Genomic DNA, 18,375 nt, shown 5'->3' with positions numbered 1-18,375 from the left:
CTACAACTTTTGTTACTTGAAAATATCTGAGTGCATTTCTGCCTAGCATGTCTTACTGAGCAAACGGGAGCAGGGTCGGGGATGGCAGCGCCCAAGCTCCAGGTCTCACTCACTGACTCCAGTACCGCGCCAGAAGCCTGGATTTTCATACTGTGTTGAGCATTCAGCTTCAGGTTTGATTCCTTGGTAAAACCTCCTGATGCTTTGCTCAGCTCCCCCTTGTCTGTTCAGCATATTCACCACCCATCGCCCTAAATGACCCCCATACCCTTGATTCTTGCTTCCCAATGTTCCCATGGCAATGGCAGGTACAGTTCTTGGAAGTATTGTCAGCTCTGAGAGTAGAAATCATTAGCTTAGCACTCACAACCAAATGAGCATTGCGTATTATTAGTTTCTGTGACCTGGTTGGATACAAAACAAAGCCCACAATCAACTCAGGATAAGCTAGGTGTCTCCAAAGCTCGCTCACTCTCTCCATATTTTAATATATTTTTTTAGTCAACATGAATTACTTGTACCTTTTTACATGTTCAGTGCAATATTATAACACATGGTATACAGTTTAGCCTGTATACCATGGCAATTAGCCATTTCCATTTTCTTAACTTTTACACCTGGCACCTACAGGTCCTCTTTCCCAGTTCTTTATCTGTCATGTTACATAGCACTGTGACCTCACTATGCTATGAACATCAGAACCTTTGCTCCTATCTCAGTGGTGCTAGTTATCCAGTGCCCTCTGGACCCCCAGCCCCACCCGCTCCTGGTGAGCAGGCAGCATTTGCCAGAGATTGCAATGCTGAGGTAGTGTCAGAGCTGTTGTCTTTCATTGTAACCTGCAATGAGACTGAGTAAGGGAAAAATAGAAAAATGAAGCGAAATTGGATTATCTGCCAAGGAGTATGAGACAGCAAGCAGGATGCCATCATGGGCTGTGAAAGCCACAGAAGGAAGTTCCAGTTTGTGTGTTCGAGGCCAGGTTCCCTGTGCTGTTAGGTCTTGAAGCCATGATGGCAACGCTTTAAATGGAAACCTTCACTCAGGCATGTGATTCTGTCATGTTTTGGGAAAGAAGTTTTATTAGTAAGTTGAGAACTACCAGCTGGTCAGGCTACTAATTAAACAAGCAATATTTGATTTTGCTAAAACAAACACCCTCTTCTCACCACAGCAGTAGAACAGCAAAGTCCTGATTTCAGGGACTGCAGTATGATATGTCTGTGAGTGCCTCATGACCCCGGGAGCCGGTTACTTCCAGGAGGCTGAGACAGGGCTGGGAATAATCCAGGAGAGTGCGCTTACGGAGGAAAGCCACACTTTTCTTGAAGACGTGCCCGCCTTGTGTCGTCAACCGTCATTAACATCCTCAGTAAAATGACCATGTCCTGCTCTTGCTGGACGTGAATCTCTTCTGTTTGCAAAAGAAAGTTATCCCTTTTGATGGCTCACAAATGGGCAGCACCTTGGGTAAGAAACTTCACAGGGCTCAGTGCAATGGTTCAATAGCTAAATCCTCACCTTCCATGTCCTGGGATCCCATATGTGTGCCAGTTCATGTCCTGACTGCTCCACTTCCCATCCAGCTCCCTGCTTGTGGCCTGGAAAAACAGTAGAGGATGGCCCAAAGCCTTGGATGCTGCACCCATGTGGGAGACAGGGAACAAGTGCCTGCTTTGGATCAGCTCAGCCCCGGCAGTTGTGGCCACTTGGGGAATAGACCAGCAGATGGAAGATCTGTGTCTCTTTCTCTGTAAATCTGCCTTTCCAATAAAAGTAAATCTTAAAAGAAAGTCCTTCACAGCATAATGGAAGTGACTGTGCAGTAAGATAAGCTGCCTGCCACTAATATGGTATGCCTGGGTACAAATTCCATTGGCAGGCTCCATGCTCCAGCTTCCTGCTGCCCTGCACTGTGGGAGGCAGCGGCTGACAGCTCATGTACCCACAGTCCCTCACACTTTGTGAGTTTCACACTCCTGGCCTTGGACTGGCACATTCCTGACTATTGTGAATCAATGGATGTTAAGATCTTTCCACCTTTCAAGCTTTTCTTTCTCTTAAAAAAGAACAATCCCATAACATTATATTATATAGGGAAATAGCCTAGTTCATTTATTCTGTGATGCCAGGGTCTATCCTTTAGCATTTTCAAACTGTTAGTCACAGAAAAAACAATAATGGGTATCATAGAGAATGAAATTAACACACTTCTTTTGGTAAAACCAAGTCTTCTAAAGTTGTATGGTCTGAAAAATAAAATGGTTTGGCATGATGCTGGTCAGGCCTGCTTTTTCTCTCAGCATGCCACCTGCTGCGAGAGGCTCATGGCTTCCTGGACTAGTCTCCGGGCTCCCTGCTGTATGCTGTGTATCAGGAACCTGGGTGGCAAAACAGGAACAGCAACAGGAGATGGGTGTAGGAGCTGTCAGCCAAAATTCCTGTGACATTCTGCCCAGTTCCACAATTGTGCCTTCACATGTAGTTCTAGCTGCCAATGTATGTGTTACCAGATGTCAAACATTTTTCATTTCACTTCCATGAAAAATGTGCACTTTGCTGTTGATTGATAATATGGTTTTGACAATACAAGTTTACCCAGTCAAGTCTTGTTTTACTTGAAGAGGTAAAAGGGGGTGGGGGAGAAATCACTTGGACAGATCTTTGCATTTCTCTTTTTATTGCATTCGTTGTCTAACAACAATAATACTCATTGGCAAGAAATTTATTTACATTAACAAATCAAAATTTAATCACAGGTCTTTTAAGATTGATTTTAAAAAAAAACAGAAAAAAAGGATCACTGTGATAATTTTGCTTTGAATGCCTCTGAAAACCAAAGAGCAAGAAATGTCGTTTGGAATAGAACGATCTAGAGAGGTACAGATTAACCAAGCACAAAAGAATAATTCAGACGCTGCACTATTGTCTCTTCCATGCAAATGATCAGACAACAGAATGTACAAATTAAAAATTTCAGGTATCATGCTACCCTGGCTTTTCAGACTTAAAATTATTTCCAAAGAACTCCTTCCCCTTAATGATAAAGAAAGATGAAAATAAGTCAACTTCTTACGGTGGACTAGAATTTACTCTCTTGTTTTTCAGCTGCCCAGTTTTATTAGCAGGTGTACCAGTGGTTGGATGTATAACGCCATTAACAGACAGAAGCAAGCTGAACTATTAACTAATATTGAGGAAAACGTGGATTTGAGGGACTTCACTGAGCATTAGCTAAGTGCGAGGTTGTTGGAAGGTGCTGTGTAGCTGGAGTGCCCCTTGATTTCCACTTTCACTAGGCAATGTAATAATTTCTGGTTAAGTGTTCCTTCACAAATGAATGAATGAATGAGCCAATCCTTAATGGGAAATAGAGGTAAAACAGCAGAAAGAAACAGAAATGTACACCTTCCAACAACAAGACTCAAAACCACATGCCATATTTTTGGTGATGACCAAAATGCTTTTGCTTGACATGAGAAGTAAATAAATGGTTATGTGATAGCAATGTCACCAGCAGACAGCCAGTGGTTGGTGACTTCAGCATCACACTACCAATGATGTTATTTTAGAAGTGTGAGCCAAGGCGCAGGGACACACTGTGCAATTTCTAGCTAAGAAAACTGCAGGCTGCTGTGGAAACTGCAAAGCGCTTCAGATTTCTCTGAGCTCTAAGTTAGCAATGTGCAACTTTGACATCAAAGCATTAACCAAACATCTGAGAAAATTTTATCTTACTAAAATACCAAGTATCTAATAAATCAATTTTACCAAAATATATAAACATGTAGAAGGATTAAGTGCATTTAGTAGAAATACTTGCATTAAAAAAAATCTCTTAAGATCTATGAACCATTCAATGTATTCACAACGTAAAAGGTGGCAGTAAGGCTATGATTACAGCCCAGAGTCCTAACTGACATTATCAAGTTCCTATGTGTGGCTTTATGCTAGGTGTCTGTGGTGTGCATGTATGTGCATGAGATGGGCAATATATTCACACATTGGTAGTTCTGAACATCTACACAGGTGGCATGCACACTACAGAGAAGTTGTATCTGTTGTTCTCTTAACTCCTTTCCTCTGACTCACTGTTAAATCTCAGCTGATTTGGGACCTGGGGGTGGGCCAAGCATAGGAGAGTCATCATGTTGCCGTCCTTCCCCGAGCCAAGGATCTGGAAGTGGGTCACAGCCTTGCTCGCTCCATGTGCTCATGTAGGTCAACCTTCATGTGACAGTCACTCCATTAACTCATAGACAAGCAAGCAAGGTTCCTCTCTTAACCACAAAGACAACTTGATCTCTTCTTCCAGGGGGAAAATTATTTTCTGTAGGTTTTTTTCCCCCTTTCCCCACTGGCTTGTAAGTTGGGTCTGTTCTGTGCAGCTACTGTAAGTTATTCAAATGTGTTTCATCTGGTGTCATTTTTTACCCCTAGGGTTTTGGACCAAGACCAAATTTCCTGAGACTTTAAATCCCCAATACAAATGTAAACAAAACCTGCCAACAGTTTCTGATTGTTTTTTGGGCAAGAATCACTGAAGCATGCTCAGATTCCCCGCAGTACTTCTGAGAATGTCCCTCTTTCCTGATCCATCATGAGGAAAACAATTTTGATAGAAAAATACAGCTTTTTTTTTCTTCAGACCTCATCCTGAAGTTTTCAAACATGTTAAATGACTTGGGTTCTCATACCTCTTTTTCATTCAGAGAACACTTAGGGCCTAATGTTAAGTATGTCCCAGTGATTTTACTGGCCAGTGTCCACTTAAGCCAAGTGCCCTTTGTGTCCAGGTCTGTTGTAATTACTTCTGAGTCATTCAAATGGAACTTGGTAGTTCCTAAATATCACAGCAGACCTAAGGGTTTACAGCATATATGCAGTATAGTGCTCAGTTCTTCCTTTTCCAACTGTGGGGACACTTCTCTTGGAAGTTTTCTTGAAAACCATGGTTTAAAAGTTGAGTCTCCTCTGGAAGCTTAGTCTTTGTAACTTTAAACACATAAATGAATCAGGGTATCTACCTAAATGCAAATGTCCATTTGCCCTTATCATGAGGTCATTTTTAAAAGTACTGTGCAAAGGAACTAGATGCAAACGCTTTGTCGTCAGCAGAGACTGCGAAGGCTGAAATCACTGGGATGATTGTTATATCTTGGGCTTAGGACATGCTAAGAGTTCAAGGCTAGAAGATAACTTTAGGGTCACAGGTAGTGACAAGGGTTAATTTGGTCTCCCATTTTTCTCCTCATGACTTTTATTTCAAACAGCCATAGAACACAAGATAGGTGGTCTCATGTTTTCAGGCCAGTTGAAAGCTTGAGCAAGCATGAACTACTGTGGGTAAAGAAACATATGTGCTGTTGGGATGTGGGAAATCAATGGCTGTCCCTACTGAGGGAGACAGCACAACACAGCTCCCTGTCATGAAACCAAAGGGCAGCTCTCATCGGAGAGTTACAATGGGAGACATGAGGTTTCTGCCCTCACTGAACACTCGGGAGTCAACTCCAGATTCTGGCAAGAAAAGAATGAGGAAAAGATTGCACAGACTGCGAGTTATCTCAAGGGAGAAGGCCTTCAACAAAATATCTATTATAAAACTCAAATCCTTTGATGGAAAACCATAGCCCAGACACAGCTCAGCTCTCTGCGGTTTGGCCCTGCCACCCACACTCACCCTGAACAGCCTTACCTATACCCCAAATATTTTTGGCATCAAGCTGTCCTTTTGAGGATGTTTGTCACCGTGCTTAGGGAATATGTCTCTTGGTGATTGCATATTCCCTTTTTGTTCATTTCCTGATAAGAAAGCAAAAGTCTTTTAAGCTTCATGAAGCAACAATTTTGTATTAAATTGGGTATACACTGAAAACCCAGAGCAATAAAGTGGGAATTGTGCAAGACACTGGAATCTTGATTAGACATCATGCTCTACAGCCACTAAAAGAAGTAAGGGAACGCAAAATGCTCACAAAACTCTGAGGACCTTCACTTTGCTATCACACCCTTATATCAAATTGGATGTCTTTCATACATTCAGCAGTTGAAAGCAGTAATGCTAAGGTAATTCAGTCTGACCTAAAAATACTATAATTTAACTTAAAAATAGCTATAAATCAAACTATATGACTGAATTACAATTTGATTTATAACATTGTCAGGATTACAGGGACATTGATCTAAATACTGGAAATGTATAAATAAAGTTATAATAAAGAATAATATTTTTAAGATATGTAATAAAATGCAATATAATAGATCATAAATTATGTGCAAGACAGACTTATAGACATTTTCAATATTTACATCCATTTTCAAATATTACCCACATGTAAACATAACTCATGATAAATCATCCTTCTAGTTCCACCCTTGAAATGAATGCAGTGAAACTTCCAGTGTGATCCAGATCACGTTTTTCCCCCCAAATATAAGCAAAAATGGCAAAAACTTACAAAGCAGATTTTTAATAATTTAGTAATACTTTAGTAGTAGGAAAAAACCTTCCGAATTTCATAGTTCGTTAATAGTGGCTTCTCGTTTCTCGTAATATTAATAAATAGCGAAGCACCAGACATCTCAAGATATTCACAGAGCATCCAGCATGGCAGTTTCATGATCAGACCCCGTGAGAAGATAGAGAGGAGAGCACAGCAGTGACAGTGTTCCTCTCTGTCACCCTGGCTGAGGATCATGAATGCATGGCTGGTACCTATAATGAAACAGATTCAATTCCAACTGAAGAGGAAAGTGGCCTTGGGGGAGTAGGGAGAGGATTACAAATTTCTTATTTGGACAACTCCAGAAATCAATATTCTGATAAGAAAAGAGAAAATTACACTTTCAGAATCCACGATGGGGCTACGAGGGCACGAGGCCCCTGACTTCTCTGATAGCTGTGTCGCTCAAACACTGCCCCGGGCTCTGCAAACACACCACTTCCGGTGGAGAGTCATGGGGTGCAGCGGACAGAGCAGGGCCTTAACAGTGGCAAAGGGAGTAAAACCATCATCTAAGAATTCAGCCGGCAGCAAGTCTCATCTGCAAGATGTCCTCATCCGAGAGTAGTGCAGCCAAGAGAACCAAATCCCCGAGCGTAACAAGGAAAACAAAAGCAAGCAAACTAATACGACCCACTCTCTCCGGAGGAGTTTTGCCTTCTCCACCTGCTCTAGTCTCCCACACTCGACTTTGGTAAAACGCTGAACTCCTTAACACTGGTTTGAAAAGAATTCTGTAAAGTTCCTTTACTGCTCAGGTGTCGGCTGTGGACTGCTGAAAACAAATTGGAACCATACAGTGAAAATCTCTTAAACTGTGGAAGAGAATCCTAGGAAGAGACCACTTGAAACATCTGTAAAACAGAGCAGACAGCTCTCCTTGGGAGGGAACGTCTGTGTGCCCGAACGCATCATCTGGGGGCTGGATGTTACGCAAACCCAAGGTTTTGTTTAACTGATAATTTTGTTTTCTTAAAAGATCATTTGTTAAAACACTAACTGAGCCCACTTGGGAAATGTTGAGTAGAAAATATTGACAAGTTCCTGATGTGTCACAGGCAGAATGTTCCCCATGAGAGGACATGTGAAAATACTGGATTTCCTAAAAAATCAATTTCCTGTTCAATCTTTTGGGGCTGGGGGAAGAAGATGAACTGTGTTGCATTTGCTGGTGTTGCTGACATACCGAGCATACAGCGGCAGCCAAGTAAACAGCACATCCCAATATCCCACTGCGCAATAGTGTCCGATGTTTTTCTTCTTCATTCAGGAGTACCTGGAGGATAAATGTTATCCTCAGAATTCCAAGGTAATAACTCATCCACATGCTTAAGGCTTATACTCCTTCTACAGCTAACAAATAGCTCTAATTCCTTCTTTCTGGTTGCGTGCAGGCACACAGGTGGGTGAGCCATTCCCTTCGGAGTGGGATCACTTGGCAGAGTACCCCTGGGGTACTCTCCCCATGGGGTTGTCCTACATGTCCCCAAACACAGAAACAGAATCTGCCATCCTAGACATTCAGTCCTGATCCTAGGTATCATAGCAGGGTGCTCTAGGCTGTGCAGAAATGCATGATTGATCACTTTCTGGACCCCACACTGAAAATACACTCCATGAACAACAGCAGGGTGTGTCATGCTCTCACTGGGCAGCTTCCTGCTGGTTCTCCCAGGGACACAGCACATCCAACATAACACAGGATGTTGGTATGGAAAAGATTTGCTACCTTGCATCTCTCACAAATGAGCTCTCTGGTTTCTTAATAAACCAAAGGTGTCAAGGGATGATATCAGTAGGTTTGAATTACGAGTGCGTTCTATTATTGCAGAAAACACAGTTCCTCAGCACATTGTTCCTTAAGCTGCCTACAGCTGCACTACCAGGTCATCTGTCCCCCTTATCTTCCGGGCAAGGGGCAGGGCAGGGAAGGGCGGGCTCTCTGTGACAGCGTTGCCCCTTGGCAGAAGGTGCGTTACTGCTCGCCAGCGCCCTCCACAGCAGTAGATGCCAGCTTCTCTGTCTTTCTTGACTTCCTCTGCATTTGCTCTTGTTCCTTTCTCCTTAACTTTTCTCTTTGCTTTTCCATTTTCTCTTGGGCCTTCCGAGCTTTCTCTAGAGACATCTTCATTTCCTTGAGTTTTTTTTTGACCATTGCCCGGTCCTGAGATGAAGTCATTCCGAGAGCCTGACAAAGGAAGCACAGGTACAGCCTGAGTTGGAAAAGCCATGACCTGTCTGTGGATGAAGAGGTTACTCTCACAATTGGCTCAGGTTTAGGGAGGAACTGAAACATCAGTTAGCAAGGCACTGAGGAAAATTTGGCTCATGTGCTAAATATGTACCAATTGTGGGATCCTGTTTGGTCTTTAAAGTCTAAAAAATAACCCCCTGAAGGTCACTAAGTGGACACCTTTCCAAATTGGTAACTCACGCCTGAACAAATGGGGGAAAAAAATAGAGTGCTATTCCATTTCTCACACATTTGGGCTGTGGACATGATGGGCAAAAAAACCCTTCAAAAGGTCAGGCAGACATCTGATGCTACAGGAAAGGTAGGAGGGAGTGCACTGGCTTCCCTGCTGCCTAGGGATTTATCTCCAGTGAGAACCAAGGATGTTGTTGGGACCAGAATGCATGTGCCAGCATGGTCCACCATTCATTCCCTGTAGGCAGGCCTATTACAGAAGCCTAATCATAATGAGGTGGTTGCTCACTGCATGTGGAATGCAGACGAGGAGAATTGGTTGTGTACTTTAAATGTTCTATGACCTTCAGACACCACAGCGGGATGCATCCATCTCCCCAGCAGGGAGGCCCTGTCAATGGGGCCTTCATCTATTGACTGATCCCTAACCTTTTCCAGGCTGTCAAGAGCTGCTTATTTGCCCATCAGCCTAGAGTTGCAAGGGGTTTGGGGGGAGGGTTTTGGGGAGTGGGAGGGTGGTTGGAGGGGAGCCTGGAACTAGTTGTAAGTAACTTCTGCCCTTTTCCCATAGGGGTGGGTATCACTTCAGTCTCTAAGACAGATGGACGGGACAAGTGGAGATGAGAATGTGATGGGGCCGGGGTGGGGAGAAAGCCATGGCCTGTATGTATTTGCGGAAGGAAGTTTTTGGAGAAGACCATTCCAGCATTGAGTGTTGTGCAGGGAAGAGTGGGGATGGAGAAGCACGGATAAGCGAAAGTTGGCCAAAGATTGGGGCCTTAACTTAATGCTACAAGCAAGTCCACATTGGCCATTATTAACACTCACACCACGTAGAAAGCATGCAGAGTTAATAAATGGTCCATGTGTTGCTGGGTGGAAGCCATGAAGTGGGTCCCTCGCTCTCCTAATCAACAGCTTGGCAGTTGATTTAGGACCCCTGATCACCTTCTGAAACCTCATTCACTTCTCATTCAGATAATTTCAGCATTTCATTGACTGAGATATGCAAAATGCTCTTATCTAATGAAAAACATTTCAGGTGCTTTGAAGAATACAAATTATACCTGGGGACCTACCACAGACATATAATTCGTTACCTTCAGTTTATTTCCATCCAATTGCAGGAGCTGCTCTCCAGTGATGTTTTGGGCACTGAATTCAGATACATACTGCTCCAGATTTAGGCCCATTAACCAGTGGGAGACCTGCTGCACGCTCCACTCCTGAACGGCCCGATTCTGACACTGACTGTGTTTGGGAGACTGTCCGTCATCAAGGATCTGAGACAGGAATGTTACGCAGTGTTGTTAAAGGACCAAAAACGTCATGGCTCGCATTATGCTAGCAAAGCAATTTCTTCATCGACTAGAGCCACATTTACTGCTCAAACACAAAATGATAAGCTGATGCTTCTGGCTGTGTTAGAAAGAAAACACTTTTCACCTACATATTTTTAGGTATTTAGAAAAATAAAAACCTCCCCATATAAAGTCGCATTATTCATGTACGAAGTTTAATACTGAAAAGATAACATTCTCATGTTGTAAGCTTTCGCAGTGAAAACACCCTGAGAAAGATGATCAGATGTGGAAAGCAAATGCTTTGCAACCTCTGCACGCATTGTGTCACTCCGCATTTATCCTGATGAGACACTGGAGTTTTGTAAAACTATACTTAGAAAATACAGAAATCGTTTTCACTTGGAATAGGAGAGCTTGGAGCCCTCAAGCCGCCCTAGTGGAAAGTTCCCAATCATGGTTTCGTTTTGGCAGCACGCATACCCCAGGAAGAAGGGGCATGTGGTGTCCATAAGGATTTCTCCCCTGTGGGAAGGCTGAGATGCAGGAGGGACCACAGGATCTGGCCAAGACCCTGTGGCTGGAAAGTACTAGAAAGCAACTGCAGGTGCCTTCTGTCCTGTCTCCTGTCAGACTCAGCCCACTACAAAACGTCCCTTATGACAGCATGGAGAGGCATCGTTATGCTGACAGAAGATGAGGGGCAAAAGTCACTCTGGACACCCACAGGAGGGACACAGAGGACCAAATGGGGTAAGCTGACATGAAGGCTGAGGCCATGGCAGAGAATGGGCTGTGCCAAGGCAATGGTGATGGGAGGTGAGTCGAGGAATGGGCAACTGGGACCTGCTCTCCTCTCTGGGCAGCTCTTCAAGCAGGATGCGGGCAGAGGCCGTGAGGGGAGCTGTCTAATGGGGAAAGCCTCCACTAGAGGGGACAGTGCTCCTGAACTGTATGGCTCTTAGTCCATGTGCAAAGACCAGTGAGCAAGTTCAATCGATAACCACACAAGTGACCACACCCAGGCAAGCTCACCTCATCATCTATCATATCCAGGCTCTGAGCGAGGGAGCAAGAAGGGAATCAAGAAAAAACAAACAAAAACATGTTACAGAACCATGACCCACAATATATTCAGAACACAGCTTAAGAAAAGAATTAGAATCACACCAATCTTGAAGGAAATAGGCAGCAAAGTTTATGAGAAAGGTTTTACATAAAAATCCTGTTAGATGCAAACAAGGAAAATATTTAATAAGAGCCAAATGACATTTATGTTAATTATACCCCTCTAAGAACTATGTGCACCATGGATGCAGTTTAGGGCATCTGTGGTGCAGTTTCCAATCATTCTAAGTAATGTTCATCCAGACCCGGGTTGCTCAGCAGGAGAGGCACCTGCTTCCCTGCCTCACCCCAACAGTGCTGCCTGCTGCAATGATTCCCAATCAGGGGTAGTCCTATCCCAGAGGTGAGTCAGCATCTCGGGCCCAGGGCTGCTGGAGGGGAGGCATAGGAGGAGATGGCTGTTTTGACATGCAGGTGATTTCTGAGCTGCTGTTCCATCTGGCCCTCTAGTGCCTGACTGCTTCACCTTTCCAGTTTTCTGAGCTATGGAAAAGAGGTTTTTCACAACAACACTTTGCTGTCAGACAAAAATCAAACCCAACCCAACACAACCCAGAAAGCACAGTGTGTCCTGACGATTTCCTTGCAAATCTACCCTAGAGACATCTTCCCAGTGAGGGTTCCCAGTGCCAGGTAGGACGGGCGAGAGCAGCTCTCTTGGCATGCAAGTACCTCATCTGATGACAGTACTACGGACTGCGAGAGCCCCGGAGTTTTGGGTTCTGCTCCCAGGCCACTCAGGTCTGCAGAACTGGCACTGCTGGGACTGAAGTCCTCATTGAAGGTAAAATTCTGCCAAAAGAAAGGAAGCACAGGGTCAAGTTGGCACGGCACATTAGCCAGAGGTTAGAAGGGTCTGCGAGTTCCAGAAAGGTTGTTATTAAAGTGACCTGAGGAGTTTGGCTTGATGGCAGCCACCACCTAGGGAGTGACTAGAAACGTGGTGCCTTCTCCAGCTAATGGGGCACTCAAGGTGCTCTCCCCGTCTGGTGGAAGGCGAGGCATTTTAGAGAAATCACGCTTTCATCTCTCTTCAAGGGTACAGAATTCATTATCCTCAGCAGCTGCTCAGAAGAGTAATATTAATAAACCTCTCTTCTTTGACCCTAATCATGATGAGTAACAGTGTTAAGTAACAACACAAGATGGTGTGAAGAGGCTGAGTTATTAAGAACAGATGGCAATTCCTATTAGCAAGGTAGCTGGGGCACCCATGGGAAGGATGGCATGTTCTTAGCCGTGATAAATACTGTGCATGGTGGCAGATCCTCTCCTGGATGTACCCTTGAAGAAGATGGGCCAACAGTACACAAGTTGTACACACTAGAAGACAATTCTCTCCCAACTCCAGCATGTGGCAAAGGGACTGCAGCATGGGGCCAGGCTTGCTGCCAAATAATCACTTGGGGGTGCAGGAGGTTGGATTCAGTAAGTCAAATGCTCCACCCACTTCCATCTCTGGCATCGAATAATTTAATGCTATGTGGCTGTAGTAGGAAAGCATTTTAAACCAAATCTGGAGTGTCTTTAGTGCCAAGATCATGAGAGAAACATTCAAGAAACATTTAGATGTTTCAGATCCAATACTGAATATGTCTCCAGGCCAAAGGGGTCTATTGGTGTTACAACACCTGTTGCAAAGAAAGCCCTCCTAGGGTTTGATTCCCGAGAGCTCTGAGCACTTGACCATCTTGTTATAGACCCCGCTTCTTTAGCGCCTGTTCTGGTCAGAGTGTCCTGTTAGGCTGCCTTGCACTGGGAGGAGTGGGTTATGAAGAATGTATATTGTTCCAGAAGCTGTAAAACCCAGTACCAGACAAACTCCAAGGTTTCGCCACAACTTTAAGAAAGGATGCTACAGGCCAGGCCAGGCCAGGAGCAATGCAGGGCAGCAGCCAGGCAGCCAAGTGCTGAACACAGAACTTCCCCCATGGTGCTGTGTGTGGGGACACAGGCCAGGCCCCTGATCAAAACCCCCAGAAAAAACATGAAAACTCAGCAAGTATTATTAGTCACATCTTTCTGTTCAAGTGAGAAAGGCAGTTACAGAGAGAAGGACCCTGAGCACCGTCAAAGGGTGAGCCTACCCTATGGGGTTCAGGAAATTGTTAGCTATGATTTGCAGTGTCATGCTGGAAATCACCACCGTGCATTTCAAGAGCAAGTTACACCTGTGCAGGACACTAGCTGAAGAACTTTGGTGACAGGATTATAATAGTTGTTCAACAAGGAAGTCTGATACCAAAGGAAGGAGTGAGGCAGGTGGTTCTGCTTGTGTTGGTTTGTTTTAAAGAGTTCCATGTAGATGCACAAAATGTACATTTGGTCCCAAATATACTTGTTTTCCAGTAAATCCTGAAGAGCATGGTGAAAAACTTTTGTTATGTAATTTAAAGCAGAATATTTAGTAGATAGATCTATTCCCCAACCCATGCTTCAAATGCATCTCTCCCAGCACGGATAAACGGTCAGAGTGATTAAGCAGCAATCTGTGAAAAGACAGACAAATCAAGGAGCACTGCACAATCTAGAACAGAACAGTGTTAGAGGAGGTGAAGGTTAGCTGGGGCTTTCTTTACCCCGCACAGGAAATACCATGCACTGTGACTATTATCACACTGGCTTTGCAGGTCCAGGGCACACACACACAAGCTGAGAATGCTTTCCAAAGACTGGAGAGGAGGAGGGCTGGGGGTTGTCCTTGTTTGCGTGTTTAATCCACATGTTTTCTACCTTGGACCCCTTTTTATCTGAATTTAGAGTCTCAGGAGAAGGCTGAAGGGGGCTTGGAGGTGACGGCAGGTTTCCGAAGGCATAAGATCCTTTGCGGCTTTCGTTAAACCATGAGAAAGGCATGCAAGGGGAGCGGGCAGAGGCCTGAGCTGCAGAAGGCGGCCTGGGCTTCCAGTTGTTCAGTCTGCCTCGGAAGATCCTGTTTTGTGAAAAGAACAAGAGTGTCAGACAAAGCAAGTCTCACTGACATAAATTCTGAATTGACTCTGAATGTGTTTCCAAGAAAGAATTTTAGAAACTGTTTGACTCAACAGAGCAAAAAGCTGGCTGTCAGTAGTGCTGATCTTACCAGGAACCTTTTGGGCATCTACATTCATCCCGTAACAAGGATTGTTATTTGCATGCTGTTCCTGCCATGGCACATTTTTATTAAATGTGCTAAATAAGCATATGTGGCTGATCATGTCTTGGAGGAATGCTGTTGGACTAACTGATCCAGCATTGCCTCCTCACCATGACATCGGCTCATAACCCCCATTCTTCCCTGCTTTCCTCTGTACGCCTATTCTCAAGGGGCAGCGACTTTAGCAAATAATTTAAAAAGTTGGATATTTGGCAGCTCATGATTTCCAAGTACAAGCACAGCTTACTGGTTTGTCACAGGAATCCCCAGGTGGAACACCAAGACCTGAACCCTTCCGAAGTCATGTGGGGTCAGGGTCGACCCTTTCCTGGGATGTGTGCCTCTGGCCTTCTCTCAGCCTCTCTTTCCCCATCTGTAAAAAGTGGATTATTTTTTATCTCAAATGTGATCATTAATAATTAAGTGAGATAAATGTGTGAAAGTGCTTTGCAGACTATCCAGTGGTCAATATTTATTACTTTCTTCTCAAACAATTTAGAGGCATTTGCCAAACACTGCTTGAAAACATATTTTCCCATTAATGCAGGTACTTTTGTGATTTTATTTATCTTTGTTTAACAGAAAAATAAATACCAGAATCCGAAGTGGGACCTGGGAGTGGTTTGTAAGCATGTTGTAAGAGCCTGGTTCAGTGTCACAATGACACTGTGAGACCCTCGCTCATCACTGCTCATGCCATGCCTGCAGACAGCCTCTTTTAACTAACCGTACCTGAACCCCACGGCTGCACAACTTGTACCTTACATGCCCACTGAATTTGTCTTCTCACAGCTCATCTCAAAAGCAAAACTATAGAATAACTCATTTGTAGTCTATGTGAGTGGCACAACTCCTAACTGTTCCTGTTCATTTCTAAACGCTGTTGAATCAAATGGTGCAACACATGCAGAAGCATCTTGCAGCCCATAAAGCGCCCATCTATGTTACAGCAATGATAACCAGAGAATGGAGGAGTCAGGAAAGTTCTGTTGAAAGCCTAGTAGTGAGCAATGAAAGTCCACTTGGAGGAGACCCCCTCTGGCCCCACAGATACCAAGCAGCAGATTCTGGGGGAATCCTGATGAGGGTTTCAGTTCTCTCTCAGGTCTTGTTCTGCCCCTGCAGAGGCTGCATCCCAGCCTCTTCATCTCTTTGTGTATCAGTGACTTTAAAACCCAATGAACTAGCATGCTGCCTAGTACCTTCAAAGAACTGAATGGCGGTGTGCTTTGATTTGCTTGAACCTGGGATACAGAATACTCCTCTCCAAAAAACAAACAAACAAACAAACCAAAAAACCTATTATAGATCTACTGGTTTACCAGACACATTTTCTAAAGTAAATGCTAATTTATTGGGAGGGGTGGTAAATTGAACTCTTATTTTAAGTCTAGAAAAGGAGCAGAAAGTGTATGGTAATGGTTATTCCACTTTGGCCACTCCCATAGCCCACTGCATGTTGTATACAAATGCTCAGAATAACACAGAACCCTTCCTTCAATTCTCACTCCTTCCTTCCTTTTCCTCTTTTTCTTTTTCACCTTCCTTCCCCAAATCAAGATTGACAGAAATAAACTCTTGGGGGCTCTGAAAATAATTTCAAGAAATTCCAAACGGCCACTGCTGCATGCTGCCTTGACTTGCTAATGCTTTGCTCTTGTCTATGGAAAAAAATGTAACCACAAGACATTGCAATGTCCCTGACGCTCTGTTCTTAGTAACTGAGAGAAAGAATGCCTTAAATTCAGTTTCTATTATCTATGGATGTCATTTTTGGCATATCTGGGTCTTGCAATTATATGGTCTACAGCTAATAAGTCTTTAGAGCAATTAACTAATTTACACATTTTGAAGCACGTTTATCCTGGGGCTGGCGTCCCCAAACCCAACTGCTCAGCTACCCCACCCATGGTGATTTTGCTGTTGTTGTTTTAACTTTGAACACAAGACTTGTGGATTACTCCAAATCCAGCTGAATGCCATCAGAATAGCATTTTGGGTGTCGGGCACTGCCACAACAGAAACACGGCAAGAAGACCACAGAGCTGAAGCAGGTAGGTAGTGAAGGAAATTCCTTGGAGAAAGCCAGCTGCACCCACGAGAAGACTGCTGATATCCATTCATTTAGATCAGATGCTGGAAGGAGTGCTGGAAGGTTCAAACATTCACCAAGGGAGCTGAGGGGGAAAGGCCAGCTCTAGCTGCTAGGTGCTTGGAGGCTTTATTGGATAACAGCCACGAGAAATGCGTCCAAGTGAGGTTCCGGCCAACCACCCTAGGCATAGTGTGCTTCCAGACCCCAATTTCTGGTCCAAAATCTTTCATAACTGTAGAATGTTGAACCTTTGGCTCAGTTGAGACAGTGACTTTGCCCCATTCATGGGTCTGTCCCATGCCAGGAGGCTGTAAAATGTAATAGGCAAGAGGATTACATAAATATAATCCATATGCTCATGTACAAATGTCAAGTTCAGGAATAATAAACATTACTTAGGCATTTAAGAAAATATGCATTACTAGAAATTTGAGAGACAAATGTGTCTTGATTCTGTCAAGATTTTGTACCCCTTTAAATTCATTTTTTTCCACTGAAATTATTTTTATGTTTGCACTTTTTGATGTTAACTGCATTGATAAGACCATAGGGATGTCCAAAATACTTAACAAAAAACATTAAATCGATAAATACAGCTACAAATGGGAAAGTTACGGGTGAGTTGTTTTGTTTTGCTATGGCTAAGCTGTCATCACTCAAAGGTCCCCATTGGGTCAGGAGTTACCTACTCATGTATATCCTCCTCTCGATCCTGGTGTTTGCACACAGGTCCTGTGACCGTAAAGCAGGGGCTCACTCCATCCCCAGCAGCAGGGTGTGTTGAAGGCTTGCCACCCGCCCCCCCCTAAAAAAACAGACTACCAAATACCCAATGGACCCCAAATCTCAGACATTCTCGGCAGACTGAGAATTATGCCTGGCTAAGTGTATCTGGAGAGGTGTGATGCATCTTCACCACCTTCTTGGTTGGTTTTGTGTGTGTGTGTGTGTGTGTGTGAGAGAGAGAGATTGTGGTCTAAATATATCTGAGTACAAAGTTTTGTTACATTTCTTTTCTAGTTAGATCCATTTGTTTACCAGTATTGGTTCCTGTAACTCATGTTTCCTTATCCTGTTGCCTGAGACCTGGTGACTGTTTTTCAAATTCCTTGTGATCTATGGTTAGAGTAGCCTGTATGCTATTTTTCAGTTAGTTAGTAACTTTCATCTGCTTGCTTGCCCTGCAAAAATCATGGTGTAAGTTGCCCAGTATAACTCAATAAAATGTGCAATAGTCCATCTTGCCTCTGCATTCTCTGTGTGCCAATTTTTCTTGGCGTGGCTGTGACACCTCAAGTCCTGATCCCCACTAGAGGGACCTCTGAGAGGGTGGAGCTGGCCTCCAGGCTGGTGGCACAGGCGAGACGACAATTCCCAACATATTGTCCTGGCAGGATTTAACCTACCACCATCTTAAACAGAGATACCGTGTAAGTGGGACTGCTGGATGCATAATTCAGATAGTCTCCTACAAAACCTACCCTTGGATGAACAAGACTGCCAGCAAACTATGTATGGAGAATACTTGGCTTTCCATCCCTCCAAACTTGCTTTAAATATAAAACATGACAGTGGTAGCCATTTATACTTGTTAAGGACTTAAAATGCACTTAAATATAATGTAGCCAATCCTCCCAAGAAGCAGACATATGTATGGATAGCTCCTCAACTTACAATAGGATTACATCTTGATACATCCATCCTAAATTAAAACTATCCCAAATGGAAAATGTGTTTAATATTCCTAACATACCAAACTATATTGCTTAGCCAACCAGCAC

At 43.8% G+C, this 18,375-nt stretch overlaps 1 protein-coding gene and 1 long non-coding RNA gene across 6 annotated transcripts in view; both read right to left on the bottom strand.

Annotated features, from left to right (window-relative positions):
* Positions 1–2,669: 2,669 nt before the first annotated feature.
* On the bottom strand, positions 2,670–6,251 carry LOC121145757. The gene is made up of 2 exons (XR_005882080.1): positions 5,699–6,251; positions 2,670–3,359 (listed from the first exon to the last, which is right to left on the bottom strand). It is a non-coding gene; the product is annotated as an uncharacterized LOC121145757 (long non-coding RNA).
* Positions 6,252–8,471: 2,220 nt separating this feature from the next.
* PPP1R9A (protein phosphatase 1 regulatory subunit 9A) overlaps positions 8,472–18,375 on the bottom strand; it is a 231,490-nt gene continuing 221,586 nt past the window's right edge. Inside the window, exons 16-19 of one of the 5 annotated variants that reach the window (XM_040964969.1) lie at positions 14,097–14,295; positions 12,036–12,155; positions 10,035–10,217; positions 8,472–8,694 (exon numbers count right to left, since the gene is read on the bottom strand). In XM_040964969.1, coding sequence (XP_040820903.1) covers positions 8,482–8,694; positions 10,035–10,217; positions 12,036–12,155; positions 14,097–14,295 — 715 coding nt within the window. In that variant the 3' untranslated portion in view covers positions 8,472–8,481. Of the gene's footprint in view, positions 8,695–10,034; positions 10,218–11,270; positions 11,295–12,035; positions 12,156–14,096; positions 14,296–18,375 lie in introns of all 5 variants that reach the window. The other 4 variants (XM_040964970.1, XM_040964973.1, XM_040964971.1 and 1 more) reach the window with 4 other exon arrangements.

The sequence above is a fragment of the Ochotona curzoniae genome, unplaced genomic scaffold (genome assembly GCF_017591425.1).
Source record: "Ochotona curzoniae isolate NIBS_2020 unplaced genomic scaffold, NIBS_Ocur_1.0 scaffold_3835, whole genome shotgun sequence".
NCBI classification, from domain to species: Eukaryota; Metazoa; Chordata; class Mammalia; order Lagomorpha; family Ochotonidae; genus Ochotona; species Ochotona curzoniae.
Note: the sequence above shows the minus strand (reverse complement) of the source record. Positions and strands in the feature narration are given on the sequence as shown.